Source organism: Trichomonas vaginalis, chromosome IV (assembly GCF_026262505.1).
Source record: "Trichomonas vaginalis G3 chromosome IV, whole genome shotgun sequence".
NCBI lineage: Eukaryota > Parabasalia > Trichomonadida > Trichomonadidae > Trichomonas > Trichomonas vaginalis.
In genome coordinates, this window is record NC_067206.1 from 14,288,223 (window position 1) to 14,309,676 (window position 21,454).

Below are 21,454 nucleotides of genomic sequence, written 5' to 3' on the forward strand. Positions count from 1 at the left end.
TAATTGATTCATATAAACCTTTATCGATCTACTCACCAGCTTATGATACATTATTTCCATTAAGAAGGGAGTTCAAATTTAAAATTCAAAAAATCTTCGGTCCATTCTCAAAAAAGAGCGTGAACAAAGAGGTTTTCCCAAAAGTGACAATTGTTAAAGTTTTTACATTACTCTAGAATACATTGTGATGATAATATTATCAAAATTTTGTTTCCCTCACAAATTCAAATCAATTAGAATTCAAAAGTGTATTTCATGAAATTATGTGAATAACATATTATAACAGATAAATCACACGATAAAAAATCCTCACAATTTTATATCAATTTCAAAAATATTTTTATATTAATTGAAACAATATGGTGGTGCAAAAATCAAAAATAAAGTCTCATCACGCTTTTCAATGCTCGATTTTTAAAAACTGTTTAAAAATGGAGCTTATATTGAAATAGTGTAGAGACTAAAAATTACCACAGACTATTTCAGAGGATTGAGTGGCAACTCAATCCTCTGAAAAGTCTGAGGTAATTTGCAAAATTAATTACAGTTCTCAATTTGCTTTCTAACAATTTTATTTGATTGATTTTTTTTAAAAAAAATATCATGAATTCTTTTGGTCCCTTGTTGCAATCTTTATATCAAGACCACATTAACTTGATGTCATATCCAGCAGAAGTATATGCGAACGGTGAGCAAAAATATCAACCTCCTTTTATTAGCTCAGATATCATGATTAAAATTCTCGATTATGGAGTCAGTGTTGTTGCTCATGATCCAATACTCATGAATGTAAAAGGCCCTGTACATATTGTAGGAGATTTGCACGGTCACTTATTTGATTTGTATAGAATCTTTCAAAAAAATGGCCTTCCTCCTGAATCAAATTATTTATTTTTAGGAGACTTCGTCGATAGAGGAGTTTATTCAACAGAATTAGTTACATTAGTTATTATTCTCAAAATTCTTTTTCCGTATAATATTTTTATAATCAGAGGCAATCATGAATTTATACCAATGAAGCAAAAAAAATGATTTTGCAGAAGAATTAGCACAAATGTACATACAGCATCAAGAAATTTACAATAAATTCTTTACATTATTTTCCTATCTTCCGCTAGCAGCGAAAGTAGGCGATTATTTATGCTTACATGGTGGAATTTCTCCATCGTTGAAGACAGTAGAACAGATATAAATGCTCAGAAGGCCAATTCTTACTGCAACAGATATTGTCGAAGGAATTGTTTGGAGTGATCCAAAGCCAGAACAGAAAATCGAATATTTAAACTCTCCGAGAGGGCATGGTTACTATTTTAATCAAACAGCTCTTGAATCTTTTTTAGAAAAAAATAAATTGAAAGGATTAATCAGAGGACACTTATTTGTAGATGGTTACGAATCAATGTTCGATGGGAAGTGTATTACTGTATTTTCTGCTTCAAATTATACAACTGCATTTTCAAGTTCTTCTGCGATATTAATGATAACAGCAACAGGCGAAATATCATCAGCTGTTTACCCAGGATTGGATACTCCTTCAAGAATGCAGCCTGTAAAACAAAATCCCTTCCCTAAACTAAACATGGCCACAGTTAACGTGAATAGTACTATTATTCCTAGAATGACGAACTTGAAGAGAACTACTAAAGTTAGAAATGAAAACACGGCAAGGCCAAGACACGGATCTGAAGTTCAGGCAACTTCAATCATGAAAACAAGACAATTGCTGCTAGGAAAGTAATTATTTTTATTGTTATTCTATTAGAATTTCTTTGTTTAAACATTTTTATATCATGTTGTATTATTATATGAATTTTTTATAAAATGGTATATTGGTATCGATTTATCATAACGTTTATCGTTTCTGTTTTGACAATCAATTTAGAAATGAATATATTTGGAAAATCTTCATTTTTTATTATAGATTTCTAAACGATAGCTGCTATTGAAGTCATAATATTTTGTCCTATCGATTCAATCTTGATAACAATTTAACTGTTTTCGGCTTGAATTGAAAAATTAAATCTGTTAAATCCGTCAAAATTAATGATAAGTAGACATTTTTTAGAGATTAGCAAAAACGTTTATCAATGTAGACGAAAGTATTAATTTAGATTTTTGTATTTTAATTTATTAAAATAAATAATGTTTAGAGATAATTTTATTAAGATGTATGATGTTTAGGCATCCCACTCCTGCTTGTTCTCCCATTCTTCGTTTGTGGCACCAGCCTTGATTTCAGCCTTTGGAACAGCGGCGTTGATGATAGCGCCTTCTTCAGAGACTGTTTCTTCGCCTTCAGCCTCGAGAGCCTCAGCGATCTTGGCTTCATCAGCGGCATCACGGTAGAAGAAGAGATCTGGAAGGACAGACCACTCCTGTGTGCGTGTAAGAGCACCACGGAGGCGGAGGACTTCACGTGTAAGGAGCCACATGACGAGACCCATGGAGTTTTTGTTCTTTGTGTTGCATGGGATGACGCAGTCGACGTAGTCGAGGTGAGCATCTGTATCGCAAAGAGCAATGCATGGGATGTTAGCGTAGGCGGCTTCGTGAACGGCCTGGGAGTCTGTGTTTGGATCGCAGACGATCATGAGGCGTGGTTCGCAGAAGTTCTTGATGGAATAGTTTGTGAAGAGACCTGGTGTGAAACGCTGCTCAACGTAGTTAGCGCCGAGGAATTCAGCGAATTTGTGGACAGCGCGTGTACCGAAGGACTTTGTGGAAATGGCAAGAACATCCTTTGGCTCTTCGACTGCGTAGATCATACGAGCAGCAAGCTTGATCTTCTCGTATGTCATGGCGAGGTTGATGACGTGTGTGCCATCCTTTCTGCATGTGAAGACGTATGGCTTCATTCCGAAGGAGAGGTTTGTGGAGCCGAGGTAAACCTTAGCAGCAAGCATCATCTTGATCACGGCTTCGCGATCAGCATTAGCAGCAGTTGTCATTACGAAAGGTCCGAACACACTCTTTCAATTTCAAGCATGGCCATGAAAAAATTTTCTTAACCAACCTGTATCTTAGTTGATGCAGTGCATATGCATTGAATGAAAAATATATATTTCGTGATTATATAATTTTTTCTGGAAGAAATGAAATCATTAAAATACAAAATGTGATTTTGAATGAACTTTTCTAATGAAAATATAAATAAAATGTATTATTGAGATTAATCATAGATTTTTTTTTCTTGGTAAAATTTTTCTAAAATCATATGTATGACTTCGAATGCATGATTCTATTCTTTATAAGGTTGTCATCCCTTATGCCGCAGTTATATTACTATTGTGAATATAACAAATGTCTCATGCTTTCGAAAATAGTATAAGATTATTAGAAAATCTATAAAATTTGAAAGATATTTTTATTCATAAACAAAAAAGAGCGTCATAAAAAACAAATTTACATGTTAGATGATGTATGATATTAATTGCCTGTAAAAAATCTCTATTATTTACCAAGATCTTGGCTATCAAGGTTATTTTCTTTAATTTTTTGAGCTAATTGAACTGTAGCTTGTTTTAGTCTATCGAAAGTAATTTTATTCTCATCATATGCAAACACTATGCATTCTTTGCATTTGCACATAATAGCGAAACTTGTATTTGTAGTTCCAATGTAAATATCATCAGATAAACTAAGAGTTAAGTATACTTGATTCTGAAAACTAATTCCATCATAAACGCATTTACTATTTGGAACGAATACATTAGCAAAATTTCTGAATTCGTTAGTATTTGTATAAAAACCTGGTGTAGTATACCATACAATACCTGTGTGACTGAAAATTGCAGCGCCTGCGCATTTTCCAATCATCTCATTTAGGATGTTTTCCATTTTGTCACTTTTTTATGCATCAAAAATAAACTCAAGTCTTAAATCTATCTCATACCGAAAAGGGATTTTAGGAAAAGTGCTATCTAATATCTGTCATTAAAAAACCCTATGGTCTGCGAGGTACATTTATATTTGGATGCATAAAAAAGTTTTCTAATATCTCATTTTGAGCATAAAAAAAGGAATTTTTAGCCATTTTGGCTGGGAATTGGAGGGTGTGAGTACTATTGCATGTAATAGTATCTCACACCCTCCAATTCATCCTATGGCGTCGAGAAAATTTTGGTGAAATGCGACGACATTTCACCAAAATTTCTCGACGCCATATCCAAAACTATAGTCTGTGAGGTACTGATTCTATCTATGTACCTCGCAGACTATAGTTTTTAGCCATTTTGGCTGGGAATTGGAGGGTATGAGTACTATTGCATGTAATAGTATCTCACACCCTCCAATTCATCCTATGGCGTCGAGAAAATTTTCTTAACTATCCTGTATCTTAGTTGATGCAGTGCATATGCATTGAATGAAAAATATATATTTCGTGATTATATAGTTTTTTCTGGAAGAAATGAAATCATTAAAATACAAAATGTGACTTTGAATGAACTTTTCTTATGAAAATATAAATAAAATGTATTATTGCGATTAACCATAGATTCCGATTTTTCCAAAAAATATTCCATTTTATTAATTTTCAAGTAGGGTTGTTAGAGTCCCGACGATAGGTGTCTTGGAAGATTTGCCTGGTGTCATCATAGTGTCTTTAAATCAAAAATTTTATTTTGGAGTTAGTTTTATTGATTTTTCAATAAAAAACATTTCTAAAACAAGAAAATAAAACGATAAAATATTTATATTTTATATAAGGATCTTATATATTTAAAATAAATATCATTTTTATATAAAATAGTTATATATTAGAAAATAATATGAGTTTATGTGATATTATTTTTCAGAAGATTTCATTCTATATGCCTATGAAAAGTACTCTCAAAACTAACTTTTTCCTAATTATAATTAAATCTAGAATATTGTATTATGCTTAGTATTATTTCATTTTTCTCATTCAATTTAGAATTTACAAATGTCAAAAAATTGAGAGCTGTCACTTTTGATGAATTTCTGTTTATTACACAAGCAAATAAGTATAAATTCATGATTAAAAAATGATTTTTCATTTTTTTTGAATTTTAAAATATATTATAATGCTTGTTCGTGATGTAATCATCTATACATCTATTTTTTGCATACAAATTTATTCAGTTTAATTTTTATAAAATTTTACCAACATTTTTCACCAATTAATTAATTAATTGGTAATCCAATATTAATATGAATTTATGATAATATCTGCATAAAGTGGAAAATTCCGACTTATTTTTGAAAATTACGAAATGAGTAGTGGCATCACTCAAAATTTCGAATACATAGCAGCTCACATTGAAGACTATCTTGAAGATGGGAAGCTCTTTCATGTTTTCGAGCCAGAAGACATCAAGACCATCTTAAAACTTGCAAATTTGACCTCAAATAACTTCATTCGACTTCTTGAACAATCATCAACTACATTTGAAGCAAGTAAATTATACGAATATACTCATGATGCAAGCGTTTCTATCAACAATTTTCAAGATGCAATTTCGACACTTAAATCTGTTAGAAAATACATGGATTTAAGAATATTTGATGGACTTATATACTTTTTAGATCAAAAAGAAAAAGAATTTGTCATTCTTGAAAATCGAATCCAAAATCTTCTTGAAAGCAGTAGAGAAGAACATACAGCAATTCAAATACTTTCTAAGATTGAAGAGCTCAAAAAATCAAACGATATGGAAAGTATCTATGAATTCTTTGATGAGCTTTCAGAAAGTGGAAATCAAAAAATGATTTCAAAAGCATGCGAAGAAGGACTCTCTGAGAAAATTATTAATGGTAATAATATACTACATATAGCATCATTAAATGGAAATACCAGACTTGTTAAAAATCTTATTGAATGTGGCTGCAAATTAGAAACAAGAAATGAAAAAGGACATACACCACTCATTTGTGCATCAGAAAAAGGTCATCTTGAAGTTGTTAAATATCTTATCTCTGTTGGTGCTGATAAAGAAACAAAGGATAATGGTGGAGGGACTCCACTCATTTATGCATCATATAAAGGTCATCTTGAAGTTGTTAAATATCTTATCTCTGTTGGAGCTGATAAAGAAGCAAAGGATAATGGTGGAGGGACTCCACTCATTTGGGCATCATATAAAGGTCATCTTGAAGTTGTTAAATATCTTATCTCTGTTGGAGCTGATAAAGAAGCAAAGAATAATCTTGGATCTACTCCACTCATTTATGCATCATATAAAGGTCATCTTGAAGTTGTTAAATATCTTATCTCTGTTGGAGCTGATAAAGAAGCAAAGGATAATGGTGGATCTACTCCACTCATTTATGCATCATATAAAGGTCATCTTGAAGTTGTTAAATATCTTATCTCTGTTGGAGCTGATAAAGAAGCAAAGAATAATAATGGATAGACTCCACTTCATATGGCATTACTTAACAATCATCGTGAGGTAGCTAAATATCTGATTTCTGTAGGAGCAAATACAGATACACATGATCAAAAGATCAGGGATTTGGTATTGAATCTGAATACAACATAATTATACCATCACCAATGCATAAAATATTATAAACATTTTATTTCCTTTTTTTGACGACATCGAATTTCTTAAAAGATATTATAATAAATTACAGTTTCTTCATTTGCTCTAAAGATGCCTGGATTGCCATTAATACGATTCCTTTGATAAAAATATTTACAATGCACAGGGATATATGATTATTATAACTCAAGTTTGGTGGTCTGATTGGGAAATGATAACCAAACTTAGCGTATATGGCCTGCAGCGCCCTGCAGTGCCTTGTAATAAGAGAACTTTCGGCTGAATAACATAGTTATTCTTCCGAAAGTTCTCCTGAGAGCAAAGGGCAGCCAAGGCGGCAGACATTGGAGTTCACTGCCGCCTTAATGTTATGAATGCCAACCACGCACAACCATGGCCTCATTCATAACAAATGGCACTTTCTCTTTTTTTGAACCTGCGAATATTAATGACCTCTAGTGGCGCTCTTACAGGCGTGTCACTTTTCCTGTCTCACTCTGCTTTACGGACCTGCCGCTTTTTATGGGCGTGTCCCTTTTTTTTTGAAAATGTCCGCCACTCCAAAATCTCCGAACATGTAGATCATCATTGATAAAAAAATTCAATTGAATTCAACGATAAACATCTATTCAATTTTAAATGATTTTAAGAATAAACCAACAAAATTCTTTAATAGAAAGATACATTCAAAAATTGATGATTGATATAAATTTTTTTTATATCTTCTCAAATTTATAAAATCTTATGCGCCGTTCCATCTATACTGATCTGCGACTAGGCATGCCGGTCCTCGTGCTTTGCGCAGGAAAAGTAACTGATGATGAGATGAATTTTATTCAATCTTTGAATGATGAGCCCGCCATAATTGATTTTAACTCAATACCTCATTATTCTGCTTCATGTACAAAATATAGTATTGACAAACCATCAAATGTAAGATTTCGTTTCATATTCTGTAAAAAACTCTCAGAATATTTAGATCTTTGTCAAATTTTAACTCGAAACAATACATCAGTACCATTTTTCTCCTCTTTCGCAACTTTAGTATTTATTGATTACGCTGCCAACTCAAAAATTCAAGAAGTTAGAGAATCTACAGCAAAGATGATTCCAAAACGCTTAAATACAGGATTCGTCTATTTTAATGCAACAGAAGATCTTACGTCATATCACACAGAAGATACTCACATTTTTTTTCGAAGTTATTCGGCAAAAGGTTTAAGATCAAACATTCTTCAATTTACAGCATCCGTTGCATTTAAACTCCTTCTATTTGATCCAGATTTTGTCAATTTTCAAGTTCATCAACATTCAAAATCCAACAAATCATTTTTAATTCAGCTTGCTCCATGCTGTATGTCCGCAAACCCTGCAGATACAGTTCGTATTATCTCAAACATTATTAAACAAGTCGATCTCCAAGAAAATCATGTAATTGCTTCTACAATTTATTATATTCTTGCTTTACTTGAAGTAGAGAACCCAGGAATAGTCAAACAGAACAAATTCTTCGAGAGAATCACGCTCCTTGGATGCCAGAATACGAACCATTGACAGATTTTCTTTTTTGTCTTTCAATTTCAGGAGGTTATGCCGTTAAAGCAAAACTTACTCACAGAATGGTAGATACTGGTATACAAGCAGTTTCACTCGGATTTACTCAATACGCGCCGAGAATGTTTGAAATTATTCAACAACACAAGAAATACTCTGATATGCATCTTAGAGCAACAGCTTTATTAGAAGCACTCGTTAGAAGCAACAAATATGCAAAAGCTGCTTATTTTGCAAATCAATTTGCTTCTGTTTTCCCAGAAATCAATGTAAACTTCAAGATCGAAGCAATCAGACTTGTCAATCGTGGTGGCTGCGGAGATAAAATGGCTGTTGAAATTGCTGCTCCAATTATTTTGGAATTAACCAAAATGCAGCAAGTTTCGCCAAATATCCTTGCCAAACTCATTATTGATATGATTTCCCGTGCACAAACATTACTTCCAAGCCATATCCAGAAGTCTTTCTTCAAGAAATTATCCGCAATTTCTCTTCCAAACGCAATTGAAGCAGATTTTGGCTTTAGAATTACAAATGTCAATGCAGGAAGTGATCTTTTCGGTGTCCGCCAAAGCGCTACTAAAACTGGTCCGAAGAAATCGAATTCATCTGATTCTCTTTTCATTTACAACAGCTTTAAGAAGTCATCGATCACTAAAACCGAATTATACGCTGTCATAAATGAACCTTCAAGTTCTCCATTGATATTTATAATCCTTATTGCGGATCTCTTCCAGCTGTCATCTTTTTCCCTGAGCAATCTAACATCAGATACGAGAGAAGAACGGCCATTTTGCGTCCACAGACTAATACGACCATTGATTTGAATGTTCGCAGTGTCAAAATGGATCCTTTCGTTATACAAAAAGTATATTGCTCAATTTTATGTTCATTGACAACTCTGAAACTTGAAGAACCATTGAAAGTGAGCATGGCACCGCAAACTGGTCAATTCTGTGTAAGAACTGATTTAGTTACTCGTTCATTTTACATTGGAGAAATGATACATTTCAATGTATGGGTAACAAACACAGGATCAGTGAGTATTTCCAATGTTACAGTTACTTACAATGGAGAAACAGCAAATGCAAAAGTTCCTTTGAAGCCAGGAAGAATGGAATGCATCAAATGCGTTTTGGAAGCAGAAGAATCAATGGAAACAATCGAAATCATAACAAGTTGTTCCATTGCTGATAATGGATATGAAGCCTTCAAAACAATAAGAGTTCCTATTAAAGTTGCTCCTTGTGTTTTAGCTGTTTCTTTGCTTCCTGTTCAGATTTCTGTTGAAGCAGGAACGGATATCACGAAAATCATTTTCTTGGCAATGTCGATAATTAATAAATCAAGAAAAGTAATGAACGCTGATTTATCATTTGACGACAATGCTGATTTAGTTGATAATCCGATTTTCTTGTCTGCGAAACCACAAACACATGTTATAACTCCTGGAACAACAATTACATGTTTGTTGCCAGTTTCAAGACAGAAATTACGTGATTTAAAGAAAATTGCAACACCAGCAGAAATTGTTGCAACAAACGCGTATTATGAAGAACTTTATGGAAGAAGATTGACTTCACAGGAAAGAAAAGAAGTCACAAGATTGGCAGACATTGTTTGTTACATCAAAGACCATACACATACACAATGGACAACAATTGATGGAAGAACAGGTCATGTCGTTCTTAAATTCATGCCTGATCAGGAAATATTGAATGAGTTGGATGAAATAAGAACTACTCCAACTTATTCATTCATCGCTGATGGCGAAGAATGTAAAATGATTGAGAAAGATAAACCTCTTAATCTCAGAATCGATTTCGGAAACATGAAAGTTATGAAATGCACATTAGACATTGATAATTTCGTCGATGTCAAGTATGGAATCCTTTGGGATGGAGAATTGACGAAATACCTCGATTCATCAATTTATGATTTCAAACTCTGCTTCACTAAAGTTGGCGACTTCAAATTTACAGTTAAATACAAATCAGAAGGAAGAGTCAATGGTGAACTTATAATTTTTGCGCATGTTATTATTCCAGAATAATTTTATTTATTATTTAAACAACTATTATTTGATATATTACATTCATTTTTTCTAATTTGATTAATCATTTCAGGTAAACAACCTTTTCAGATTAATTTTAAAATTTGGATTTAAGGTCGATGAAAAATTGAGCGTTTTTAAAAAACCTCCGTTTGAGAGGAAAATTGAGAACTTCAATGTATACTTTTTGACATTGTCAAAAACTTTGAAAGGACCAAAAATTTTTTAGTGTCAGAAAGTTTAAAAATGTATACTTTCTGACGAACAGACCCTCAGAAAGTACTCAACTGCGGTTTTTAATTTCCGCACTTTGTTTTGACAACCTTATATAGATCACTTTTTAAATCTCATTTACTATTCTTTACTAATGGATTTGACTTTTAATAGCAGTCAACTAGGGTTGCCGATTTAGAGGATAATTTTTAGTTTCGGATTTTAAAAATCTTATTGAGAGGATTTTGATATAAACTAAAAGTGACACCATAAAAAATAGTAAATTATGTACAGATTGAATTCAGAATAATCGTTTTTGCGCATTTTTTTGCACTCTATGTAAAACCCATTTATTCGATTTTTTTAAACAGAATTCACATACAATGCTTTAAGTGTTTCATATAAACCAAATAAAATTTTTTCTGGTTTGATTATTTAGCTTAATATTTCACAGAAGAATATAATTTTTTTCTGATTTGATCATTTTGTCGATATTACTTTAAGTGTTTCATATAAACCAGATAAAATTCCAATATTAGATCTTGAATTTTAAAAATTCAAAAAAAAATAGCAAAATCCCTAGTATGAAGAATTGTGAAATGCCGTTCTATAAAATGAAATACATATCATCCTTTTAAACATATCCTCAATAGTAAATTATTGGTTAATATTCAAATGTTCTTATTTCCTCATTGGAATTCTCGGAAAACAAATTTGAGCCCTAGAACTTCAGATCGAAAAATGTTTTAGACAAACAACTGAAGAGATAAAAGCCTTGAGATATTTTTGTCATAAAAAAACATGGCTATAAATATGCATTAACCGATGAGTGTTAATGAAGTTTTTCAATATGATAATATTACATATTCAATAGTTGATGTATTCCGGAGAGAAGTTCGCGTTGGAACTGGAGTATTCAACGAAACATTTCCTAACGCTGTTAATATAAATTATTCTGACATTTTAACTATTCCAAGCTTTACTACATACTCTGATAAACTATGGCGTGTTGTTGAAATAGGCACTTGTTCATTTGCCTACTGTAATAAAATATTATCTGTAAAGATAGGCTATAATATTGAAATCCTTAAGAACCGTGCGTTCTTCAGATGCTATCATATTGAAAATATCACATTTGAGAAGCATAGCCGCCTCAAAACGTTGGAAACTTATTCTTTATATGATTTATATGGCCTTAAAAGTATTGAATTTGGAGGTGACAAACTCCAAACAATTGGGAATTATGCATTTGGATTTAGTTTGCTTCTCAAATACATTAGATTTCCGCCATCCGTAAGATTTATTGATGAAAAAGCTTTGAGAGGCTTGGATTTATTAAGTAGGATAGATTTTTGCTGTGTATCATCAAGCAATAAAGATATATTTTTCAGAATTGAAGAGGATAAACATCTAACGCCTACAAATGTCACGATAAAAGTAACATCACGTTATCAATCAGAAAAATTCGGAATAAAAGATAGTGTAGATCTTGATAATTCGATAGTTTGCATATTCCCTCATGCACTCGGCGATTACGATCTTCAATGCCGAACAGTTGCCCATAATAACTATTTCCTTTCTTATTCTTTATTCTCAGTTTTCATTCTTATGTATGACTCATAAATTAAATTCTTTTTTTCCTCCTATCAATAAATAACTCTTTTAGGATGTCCAGACACAAATGCTATTAACAAATACTATGTAATCTCTAAACAGGAATATATAATTTTCGGGTTCGGATCTTAAGATAGAAATTATTATATGTAAATATCATGCGGAGCTCTGAATTTTCTCAATTGACCTATATATCTGGAAACATATGAGATCTATTGGCTTGTTGAATTTGTATCTACTTGATGAATTGCGATCTGATCTGGATTTTCTGTAATTAGTCTTACAATTATTCTCAGTGTCAGCTGCAAAGTTACGAATGCCTTGAGTGAGTTTCAGCCTCTGTCGTTGGTTCTGGAAGCATATCACCCTTGCACTCGAGCTTGCTTTGAAGTTCTTTATTTGACTCCTGGAGTTCCTTAAGAAGGGATGGATGGATTGTAAGGCGGTCGCAGCCAGCGAATTCTGTGATTTCGCCTGTATTACGAAATGATGCACACATAACGACTGTCTTGTAGCCGTATTGCTTGTAGTAATTGTAAATATTAGTGAAATACTTGCCTAAGTCTTCTGTGTGTGTGGCTGGGACTTGGACGGCAGCCTTGTAGATATAACTTTCTAATTGAATTGATAGAAGATTCATATATGACTAAAATTATCTATAAATGTATATATGATTAATTATTTACACTCTAATTTCATTAAATTTTAAATGGAAGAAGTGATAAAACGAACTTATGAAGTTGAAAAGATTTTAGATGCAAGACTAGAAGATAACGGAGAATGGATGTATTTAATTAAATGGAAATACTACTCTGTTGCCTTTAATACATGGGAACCAAAAGAAAATTTCGATGATGATGAAGCAATAACGAATTTCTGGACAACTCATTCGGTATCAGAAGTAACTGCACCCTATAAGAATCAATATCTCCCTAAAGAGTCACTTGAACTATCAAATTTTGAAACAAATAAAATAGCTAAACAGATTTATCCAGAAGTCCGTGGTGAAAATGACATAGAATCTATAATTGGTATCGCAAAGATCAATGGACAAAATATCTTTCTCGTTAAGATTGTGAATTTTCCAAAACTCATGAGAATCCCATCTAGTATACTTCGTCACATATGCCCGATCAAAATTATAAAGTTTTATGAAAGCAAAATTCGCCAAGATTCTGCAAAACATAACTTTTAATTCAAAGTTTTCTTCAATGAAAATAATGATATTTATAGATATTATATGACTCAGTAACAATAATAAGGTTAAAGACAACATGAAAATATAAAATTCTCGGTTTGAAAGGAAAAATCTTCGAATCATATTTTATATTCTTTTTTTGCAGATCAAAGCTTGCCTACTTTTATCTTAAAATTTGTTTATATTCCCAGTTGATGTTAAAAAATCTTAAAATGTGTTTATATTCCAAGTTGATTTTTTTAAACTTGTTTTCATTGCTTACATATTCAAAGCTTGCACCTATCCAGAAAATTGAGAGTATCATGCCGAGAAATTTAAATTGTAGGCGATATTTGTTAAAAATTGTTTATATCTGATTCAGAAACGTATTATTTATATAATGCACTATAACCAAAGGACTTCAATAATATCAACACTTATTATCATCATATGTTTTATTCATAAATATGCAGATAATGAGATAATTTATTTCAATATTAAGGATTCGATTGAATACTTATAAAAAAGATAAGAAAAAACAGTTTCAATAAGTAATAGTTGATGAAAATTAAAATACATTTTATTTCTTACGAGTTGTCTTTTTAGCAGGAGCGTTCTGTCTTTCTCCCATATGGATTTCGATTTCCTTTATCTTTCCGATCAAAACTCTTTCCTTTTCGTCGAATTCTGCGACGAATTTTTCGTGCATTTTAGAAAGAGTTTCTTTGAGAATGTCAGTAGGAACTTGTGGTCCACGATCTTTGACTTCCTCTTGCTCGATCTGAGGAATTTGTTGTTCTGGAGGTTTCTGCTGTTGTTGTTCTTGAGATTCTTGTCCTCTTGGAGATGTAGTACTGCGATCACGAGATTTAGAGGATCTTCCTGAATCACGTTGAGATGTAGGCTGCTTTTGTTCATCAGAGGCTGTTTCCTTGGCTGACTCTGGAGCTGAAGAAGATAAAGTAGATTGATCCATCTCCATTTCAGAAAGAGCTGGCATAGGAGGTAGTTCTATCATGGTTGGTGATAATGTACGGAAAGAAAGGATTGGCCGTTTTGTAAAACAATATTGAATCATTTTTGCATTTCTGAAGAATTTTGTAATAAAGAACTCTTGGAGTATTTTAATATCAGATATATCGAAGATTCCAGAAGAAGATGGAGGGCGTTCTACTGAATGAATCAACAATGCGTGCTCAAATTTCTTTAAAAGCTTTTCTGGCTGATAGTATGGTTGAAAGATTACTTGCTGGAGCATGGCAATATACAATGTGAGAAAAACAATAGATTTGGAATATGTAATTTGTGTATCAGAAGCAAATAAAATTGCATCATGAACTAAATCAATTAGAACTTCACGGGCAACTTCGTCAACTTCACCTTGTTCATTTTGAACGTATGAATCAAGCTGGAATAAAAACTGTATTCTTGCACGATACATTTGCTGATCTGGACATGAATTTATACTGCAAAGATTTTGTGCAGTAATTACTGGAGAAACCATAGCATGACTTGTGACAAAATCATCAATTTCTGTGGCTTCACTTTCAGTCAAATCTATCATTTCTTTATTTTTCTACAGTATCTAAAAAAAACGTATCTAAAAAGTGACATAAACATAAGCTTTCTCAAAATCAATTAGAAATATGGTAAAAAGCGTGAATGCTGTCCTCTATAATATGAATAAAATTCAAATATAAAAAATAATAATCAAATCTTATCAGAGATAAGAAAATATTTAATGCAGGAGAGCATTACCGAACAAGAAAACATTCCATCGTTCCATAATGCCAAGGTGATTCTTTGCTTGCATGCTATTTAAGTTGATATACACATAAGATGTTTGGTGTCACTTTTTCGAAACAGAGAAAATTCAAAAATAAAAAAATTTCAAGAAAACATATCTAAGATTATAAAAAAATATAAAACGAATTACCTTGGATAGTATAGTCGAACAAGCTAACATTCTGCATCAAATTATGCTAAGACTATCCTTAGTATACATCTTATTTAAGTCATAATAAAAAGTTGATATTCATATACCATTTTTTGATGTCACTTTTTCGAAGATAATAGAATTCAAAAAACTTTTAAATTATCATATCTAAGGCATGAAAAGAATTAAATCAAAAAGGATTGCGTAACAGAGTGCTACTGAATAAGATAACATTTGATCATCTCATTATACCTAGACTTTCCTTCGTATGCTTATTATTTAGGCTTATTTATGGCTGCACTTACGCCCATCTGACTTTAATTCAAATTTTTGACAACTGGCGTGAAGGGTCCTTAAAATTTAACCTTAAATATCTGAATTGAAGGCCCCGTCATAGGGGCGTAAGTGCACTCTTATATAAAAGTTGAAATTCCATTAAAAGTTGTCACTTTTTCAAAATAGGAAAAATTTAAAAATTTATAAAAAAATCATGTTTATATAAGATAAAAATAATAAAAAATGATAGGTTTTAAATGTTTATTGAGAAATGATCAAATTAAAAACAGAGTCAATATCAGTAAGTTGGGAAGGAGTGTCGAAAACATTCGAAGGAGTCTCAAATTTGTCAACGAAATCCAATGCCTGCAAAAATCTTGTTAATTGTTGACTGTTATCAGTTGAAGAACTGAAATTAAATGAGTCTCCACCTTCAACAAACGTAAATCCACCATTGTTGTTATCAGAGAATGTGAAGCCATCATTAGTTGCAGCATTGTCAAAATTAAAACTTGTGTTTTCTGAAAAAGTGAATCCTTCTCCAGAATTATCAAAATTAAATGTGTTTTCATTGTTTTGATTATCAAAATTAAAGGTATTTTCATTATTTTGGTTATCAAATGAAAGCAACTGTTCATTTCCGAATTCCATCTCTGATTTTCCTTCTGTTTCTGCTCCTTCTTCAATAGAACGGGTTTGAACTGGTTGGAGCTCTCCGAAATTGAATTCTTGGCTTCCTTCTGCTGAAAACTCTTGATTCTCTGCACTCTCGAATGAGAAACCTTGTTCTTCTGTTGGTTCTGATGGAAGTGGCTCTGCATTTTCGAAATTGAACTCTGATTTCTCTTCTTCTTTGTTTCCTTCTGTTGGAACTTCAACATTCACTGAAACAGCAACTCCAACTTCATTTAATTCTCCTTCTTTTTGTGTCTCTTCAGTTAATTCTTCTGAATTTTGTGGTTCTTCAACTGTTTCTTCTTGTTTTTGTGGTTCTTCAGTTGGTTCTTCTTGTTTTGGTGTTTCTTCTTCTTGTTTTGGAGAATCTTCGGTTGATTGAGATTCGGGAGCTGGATTTTCTTCTGGATTTGGAGATTCTTCTTGTGGTTGAGCTGTTTCTTCTTCTGTTTGTGGTTGTTCTTCGTTTGGAGAAGAATTTTGATCTTGATTTTCTGTTTTTTCTTCTTCTTGAAGGGTTTCTTGGGTTTTATCTTCTTTTGGTTCTTTGCTTTCTTCTGTTTCGGCTGGTTCTTCGTTTTTAATTTCTTCTTGATTTTGAATTTCAGATTTTGCCTCATCTTGTGGTTCTTCCTTTGGAGATTTTTCTGTAGTTTGTTCTTCTTTAGGTGTTTCTTCGTTTTGCTGCTGCTGTTCTTGATTTTCTTCAGAATTATTTTCTGGAGTTTGTTCTTCAGCTGGTTTTTCTTCTGGTGTAGGTTCTGTAGCAGCTGCTGCTTCTTCTGATGGCTGTTCTTCTTTCGGTTCTTCATTTTCATTTTCTGGTTTGGTATTTTCTTCAGATTTTGGTTCTTCTACTGGATTTTCTTGTTTGTTTTCCTGGGTTTCTGCTTCTTGAGGCTGGGGTTCCTCTTTTTGCTCTTCTTTTTCTGTAGATTCGGCATTTTCTGCTTGTGACGGTGTATTTTCGTTCGAATTTTCTGTATTTTCTTCGGCTGGTTCTTCACTATCATCAAGAAGTGGTTTGTCATTGTCATTCTGATCATCTGCATTTTCAGGAGTTGAAGCATTTGCATCTGGTTCATCATCTAAGTCATCGCTGTCTGAAGAAGCTTCAATATTTTCTGTATTTTCATCAGTATGATGTTGGGCAATGTATGGCTGGGTATTTTCTTCATTTTCTGCTGACAAATCATTTACTTTTTCAAAGTTATCGACACTATCGTTATTTGATTTGGTTTCTTCTAAAGTTCTTGGTTCTTCTGATGCTTCGACATTTTGTTCTTCAGAATTTTCTACTTTTGGTTGTTCATTTGGTTGCTCTGGAGTTTCAGTTGTGGTTTGAGCTTCGCCATTCTCTACTTCAGGAACTGTCTGATTTTCTATTTCCTCACTCATTTGAAAATTTTTTTTCTTACTAAAAAAAATTATATTGAATAGTTTACATCAATTCTTGAATCACAACCATGGAATTGATCCTTGTAAGTCATATATATACATGTAATTCCTAAGTAAATAGTGAATCTTTGGTGCTTGAATGTTATGATTTTATCAAATTTATTTAATATTTGTTCAATACACCTTCAATATAAGTTGTACTCCATTTGTATGTGGAGCAGCATGCTCATTTGAGGATATTATCAAATTGGGATGATAAACATATATTTGATCTTTATGTATATAGAAAAATAGTGAATATATCTTTGTATGATATAAAATGAATTGAAATAAACATGTGAACGTATAAGAAACACTTGAAATCATATCGCCACACTCTAGATAACAAAACTAACCAAATTTGAAGAAATTATAACTCAGAACAGACATATTATTCTGTTAGCATGTTGTGGATATCATGCACATGCAACAGATGTTAAAAAAATTTATATTCGTTCTTTTTGATTTTTTTTAGATTTTTTTTTCAGAAAAATGGATGATGAGTTTAACTTGAAAAGTTATATGGATAGTCTTATAGATCAAGAGTCCTCTGCTGCCTGGAAACCATTTCCTGAAAGATATGTTAATACTAGGCCGCAAAAAGAAATTATTATTCCTCAAATTTCTTTAACTCAAAAGCCTGTTCATGTTTTCTGCAAAATCACAGATGATTTCACTACTATGCAGCAATATTCGTTAGATGAAGACTCATTACCACCAAAAGTTCTTTGTTGGAATGATCTTTCAGCTTTAGACATCAAAATGGCGACTAAAACAGTCAAAGCTGGTGTCGAACACGAATACAAGTACTTAATTGACGATTTATCTATAGAATTTGAGTCCGTTTCCAATGGAAATGAAGATCCATTACCAATTGAAGCGACAAACCCAGATAGCCAACTAATTTACCACGTTCTTGATCCAACACTTTCTAAATCCTCACGAATTACTCCAGCGCCAAAGGTAGATACCCAACAGGTGCAAAAAATGAAATTATCAAAAAGCGCAAGTCAGTTAAAATACATGACAGACAGCAATACAAAGACTCCAATTGTCATCCAGACAACACAACAGCCACCAATTCAGCAAGATGCTCCTAATATTCGTAAATTATGCGAACAAATACCAAAAGACACAATTTTCATTCTCGATTGCAGCTTCGCAGATGATTGTCTGAAAACAATTATTGAAAAAAGAAGAGATTTAACTGTTTTTGCTGCGACACAAGAATCATTATTATATAATCCACAACTTCCATGCGATTTGTTCACATCATGTTTACTTACTCCTGCCAAAGTTGCTATTTTATGGCAGAGTCAGAGCTATTCTGATATACATTCCGGACTTTTATCTGAAATTGATATACAGAGCTTGATTGATATCCTCAACGACTCACCTGTATCTTCAGAAATCCTCAAACTACTCGAAAACGCTCTCGAAGCTTACGTTGACCAAATGGCCTTTGAAACTTTGGCCGAAGACCAGCCATTATTCTACAAAATCTTCAGAAAAGATACTCTTACCGCAAGGTTATTTGCAAATTTCGTATTCGCGGTCAGAATGATGAAGACTGTATCAACATTACCAACATCTTACCCAGAATTACCAGATATGTCACAGCACGACCTCTGGGATTCATTCTATTTGCAAGTAGATCGAGCCTTGTACTCATTGAAAGAAGCAATGCTTCCAAAACCAAGAAATGTTTTTTCAATCAACGAATTACTCGAAGAACAGCTTAATTGTCTTGAAAGCTGGCTCTGGTTCCCCAAGAAAAACCGTGACGCCCCCATGGAACTTCCTTTCATGCTTTATTTGTTAAATTCTCCAAATCATTTCAAAAAAGCTGTTTATTTCTGTTCGAATTTCCTTGGAATATCTCCGGATACGACCATCCAGTTCCTCAATACCCGTTGTTTCCCTCTTCTCCCACAACTCCTTGAGAATACAACACTTTTGAAGAATTGCGACGCAGATACCTTGGCGCACTTCACTTTTATCATTGTTAACTGTGTTCTTCTATCACCAAGTCTCTCCAAATCCTTCGAAAACAGGATTTCCTTCTGGATAGAGCATGTTAGAAGCACAAATGAAAGTTTATGTGCTGCATCACTTTCAATTTTACTTCTTTACGCAGAATCGCCCGGCAAAATTGATTTATTCAAGTCGAATGAGCTGGACAAACTGTTTGAACAGTACAGTTCCCACAAAAACCATAATATCAGAACCTTGGCCCATCTTTTACTGACCAAAATGGGTATAGGCCTTGAGCAGCCCCTTGATGTAATACAAAACGAGCCAAGTCCTCAATGCAGAGCCGCAATTGTCTCTAGAATTACAACAACCATCGGTACAGACAAATGTAGTTCAGAACTACGCGGTGCATTGATCTATGACTTGATATTGCTTGTTAATGATCCATATCCATTAGTCAGAGAAGAAGCATTAGTTGCATTAAGTCATTCATTGAACAAAGATTCAACGGAACTCCTTAATTCCCTCAAAACATACATCACTGACTTCAGAGATGACAAGGCCAAGAACCCAATTGTTACTTTGCTCGGTCACGAACTTCAAATTTTGATGTTCGAACCTTCAAAACGCGTAAATGAGCGATTAAACGAGTTTCTTGTTTATCTTGCACAGAGATTCATTGATTCCAAGAACGCACAGCCACTACAAAGTAATCTAAGTCGTTTTTGTGTCAGTGATATCTCTCATCCAAGTCATTCCAACTTAAATCCGTTGACTTTTTCATCGAATGCGATGGTTGTCAACGAAATCAACCTTGAAGGAAGACCATCAATCTCTCCATCAGGTCTTTTGAGTTGTGCTGACCAAACAGGACAGTTACATTGCCAAGTAACAATACAAGGACAGACATCGAAACAAATTTTCGATTATTTCAAACCTGGTTTGGAAACTGACAAAATTCCTCCTTATTTCGGTCATTTGGCTGAAACTCGACGTACAATGAAAACTACAATTGATTACCAAGCTTTCATTGATGATTCCAGGATGTTGGCCATTTCTAATCGATCACAAGTCGCAATCATTAACTTTAACAAGTCAAAAGATGCTGAATGCGCATTTTGGATGGCTCCTCCTGATTCTTGTAACAAAGTTGTTGTTGATTACAATGACAAAGCATTCCAAATATTGCATTCAAGTGGTTCTTCACTTGTCCACATTTATGATATAGAAAGTCAGAAGAAGTTAGATAATATAAAAGTGCCGAGATCTCAAACAAACGGTATGCAATGGTTGAAACCATTTACAAGTTTGTTTTATGTTTCTCAAGAACACTTCACTTTATATGATTCAAGAATGAGAGGTTCCATTGCATTGATTAAAGATGGTGGACTGGATTTCTTGGGAGCAAATTGCAGTGCGTCGATGCCAAATGCTTTAGTTATGGCAACTAAATACGGACATATAAAGATGTTCGATATAAGAGTGATGCAGATGATATCTCAGAGAGAATTAGTGATGCCTCTGAAACAGTTTGAAGTGCACAGACAATTGCCTTACGCTGTTGGATTGACAAATAACTCTTTGTACTCAATTTCTTTCGAAGATTACGAATTAACTACTGAAGCACAGGATAATATGGTAATACCTGACGCTTTCGGATTGCATATGAGTGAAAGTACTTGCGCAATTAGAACAGGAAATACTGTTAAGACTTGTGTTATTTACTATTAAAAAAATATTATATATTATTATTATTAAGGTCGCCAAAAAAGTGCGGAAATGAGTCTGTTTGTCAGAAAGTATTCATTTGTAAACTTTCTGCCACTAAAATTTTTTTGCTCCTTTCAAAGTTTTTGACAATGTCAAAAAGTATACATCGGGGCTCTCAATTTTCCTCTCAAACGGCGGTTTTTAAAAAACGCTCAATTTTTCATCGACCTTATATTATTTTTAATCATGTCGGTTTGGGCAATATTTCTTCTAGAAAATCATAAGTGAAATCATGGTGTGTGTGAGTTATCTCAACATCTCTGTATAAA

General features: G+C 33.0%; 13 protein-coding genes across 13 annotated transcripts, besides 4 other annotated features; 8 read left to right on the forward strand and 5 right to left on the reverse strand.

Moving 5' to 3' along the window:
- Positions 1-569: 569 nt before the first annotated feature.
- Positions 570-1,784, forward strand: TVAGG3_0090020 (phosphoprotein phosphatase protein; the record flags this gene model as incomplete). Its single annotated transcript, XM_001320831.1, has 1 exon — positions 1,193-1,738. One exon carries the CDS (start codon positions 1,193-1,195, stop codon positions 1,736-1,738), a length of 546 nt encoding a protein of 181 aa, XP_001320866.1.
- Positions 1,785-2,094: 310 nt separating this feature from the next.
- On the reverse strand, positions 2,095-2,961 carry TVAGG3_0090030 (Chain A 40s Ribosomal Protein Sa; the record flags this gene model as incomplete). Its single annotated transcript, XM_001320832.2, has 1 exon — positions 2,178-2,948. The coding sequence occupies one exon, from the start codon at positions 2,946-2,948 to the stop codon at positions 2,178-2,180; it is 771 nt and encodes a 256-aa protein (XP_001320867.1).
- Positions 2,962-3,223: 262 nt separating this feature from the next.
- On the reverse strand, positions 3,224-3,837 carry TVAGG3_0090040 (profilin family; the record flags this gene model as incomplete). The annotated part of the gene is made up of 1 exon (XM_001320833.1): positions 3,451-3,837. The coding sequence occupies one exon, from the start codon at positions 3,835-3,837 to the stop codon at positions 3,451-3,453; it is 387 nt and encodes a 128-aa protein (XP_001320868.1).
- Positions 3,838-4,935: 1,098 nt separating this feature from the next.
- Positions 4,936-4,972: a mobile genetic element.
- Positions 4,936-4,972: a terminal%2Cinverted (terminal inverted repeat of Banshee-A3 transposon ID:TVAGG3_0090050).
- Positions 4,973-5,154: 182 nt separating this feature from the next.
- On the forward strand, positions 5,155-6,555 carry TVAGG3_0090060 (protein ubiquitination; the record flags this gene model as incomplete). The annotated part of the gene is made up of 1 exon (XM_001320834.1): positions 5,235-6,374. One exon carries the CDS (start codon positions 5,235-5,237, stop codon positions 6,372-6,374), a length of 1,140 nt encoding a protein of 379 aa, XP_001320869.1.
- Positions 6,556-7,250: 695 nt separating this feature from the next.
- Positions 7,251-8,060, forward strand: TVAGG3_0090070 (uncharacterized protein; the record flags this gene model as incomplete). Its single annotated transcript, XM_001320835.1, has 1 exon — positions 7,251-8,060. The coding sequence occupies one exon, from the start codon at positions 7,251-7,253 to the stop codon at positions 8,058-8,060; it is 810 nt and encodes a 269-aa protein (XP_001320870.1).
- Positions 8,061-8,125: 65 nt separating this feature from the next.
- Positions 8,126-8,887, forward strand: TVAGG3_0090080 (uncharacterized protein; the record flags this gene model as incomplete). The annotated part of the gene is made up of 1 exon (XM_001320836.1): positions 8,126-8,887. One exon carries the CDS (start codon positions 8,126-8,128, stop codon positions 8,885-8,887), a length of 762 nt encoding a protein of 253 aa, XP_001320871.1.
- Positions 8,888-8,904: 17 nt separating this feature from the next.
- TVAGG3_0090090 (conserved repeat domain family) lies at positions 8,905-10,113 on the forward strand (the record flags this gene model as incomplete). The annotated part of the gene is made up of 1 exon (XM_001320837.1): positions 8,905-10,113. One exon carries the CDS (start codon positions 8,905-8,907, stop codon positions 10,111-10,113), a length of 1,209 nt encoding a protein of 402 aa, XP_001320872.1.
- Positions 10,114-11,126: 1,013 nt separating this feature from the next.
- Positions 11,127-11,999, forward strand: TVAGG3_0090100 (ribonuclease inhibitor domain-containing protein; the record flags this gene model as incomplete). Its single annotated transcript, XM_001320838.1, has 1 exon — positions 11,152-11,949. The coding sequence occupies one exon, from the start codon at positions 11,152-11,154 to the stop codon at positions 11,947-11,949; it is 798 nt and encodes a 265-aa protein (XP_001320873.1).
- Positions 12,000-12,250: 251 nt separating this feature from the next.
- TVAGG3_0090110 (sedoheptulose-7-phosphate:D-glyceraldehyde-3-phosphate glyceronetransferase protein) lies at positions 12,251-12,580 on the reverse strand (the record flags this gene model as incomplete). The annotated part of the gene is made up of 1 exon (XM_001320839.1): positions 12,251-12,580. The coding sequence occupies one exon, from the start codon at positions 12,578-12,580 to the stop codon at positions 12,251-12,253; it is 330 nt and encodes a 109-aa protein (XP_001320874.1).
- A 58-nt stretch (positions 12,581-12,638) lies between these two features.
- TVAGG3_0090120 (chromobox protein family) lies at positions 12,639-13,367 on the forward strand (the record flags this gene model as incomplete). Its single annotated transcript, XM_001320840.1, has 1 exon — positions 12,650-13,135. The coding sequence occupies one exon, from the start codon at positions 12,650-12,652 to the stop codon at positions 13,133-13,135; it is 486 nt and encodes a 161-aa protein (XP_001320875.1).
- A 162-nt stretch (positions 13,368-13,529) lies between these two features.
- Positions 13,530-14,702, reverse strand: TVAGG3_0090130 (coiled-coil domain-containing protein 189 family; the record flags this gene model as incomplete). Its single annotated transcript, XM_001320841.1, has 1 exon — positions 13,698-14,681. The coding sequence occupies one exon, from the start codon at positions 14,679-14,681 to the stop codon at positions 13,698-13,700; it is 984 nt and encodes a 327-aa protein (XP_001320876.1).
- A 644-nt stretch (positions 14,703-15,346) lies between these two features.
- Positions 15,347-15,369: a terminal%2Cinverted (terminal inverted repeat of Kolobok-N2_TV transposon ID:TVAGG3_0090140).
- Positions 15,347-15,464: a mobile genetic element.
- Positions 15,465-15,558: 94 nt separating this feature from the next.
- TVAGG3_0090150 (uncharacterized protein) lies at positions 15,559-17,414 on the reverse strand (the record flags this gene model as incomplete). Its single annotated transcript, XM_001320842.1, has 1 exon — positions 15,591-17,402. One exon carries the CDS (start codon positions 17,400-17,402, stop codon positions 15,591-15,593), a length of 1,812 nt encoding a protein of 603 aa, XP_001320877.1.
- Positions 17,415-17,933: 519 nt separating this feature from the next.
- Positions 17,934-21,152, forward strand: TVAGG3_0090160 (TOR signaling; the record flags this gene model as incomplete). Its single annotated transcript, XM_001320843.1, has 1 exon — positions 17,934-21,146. The coding sequence occupies one exon, from the start codon at positions 17,934-17,936 to the stop codon at positions 21,144-21,146; it is 3,213 nt and encodes a 1,070-aa protein (XP_001320878.1).
- Between the last annotated feature and the right edge of the window lie 302 nt (positions 21,153-21,454).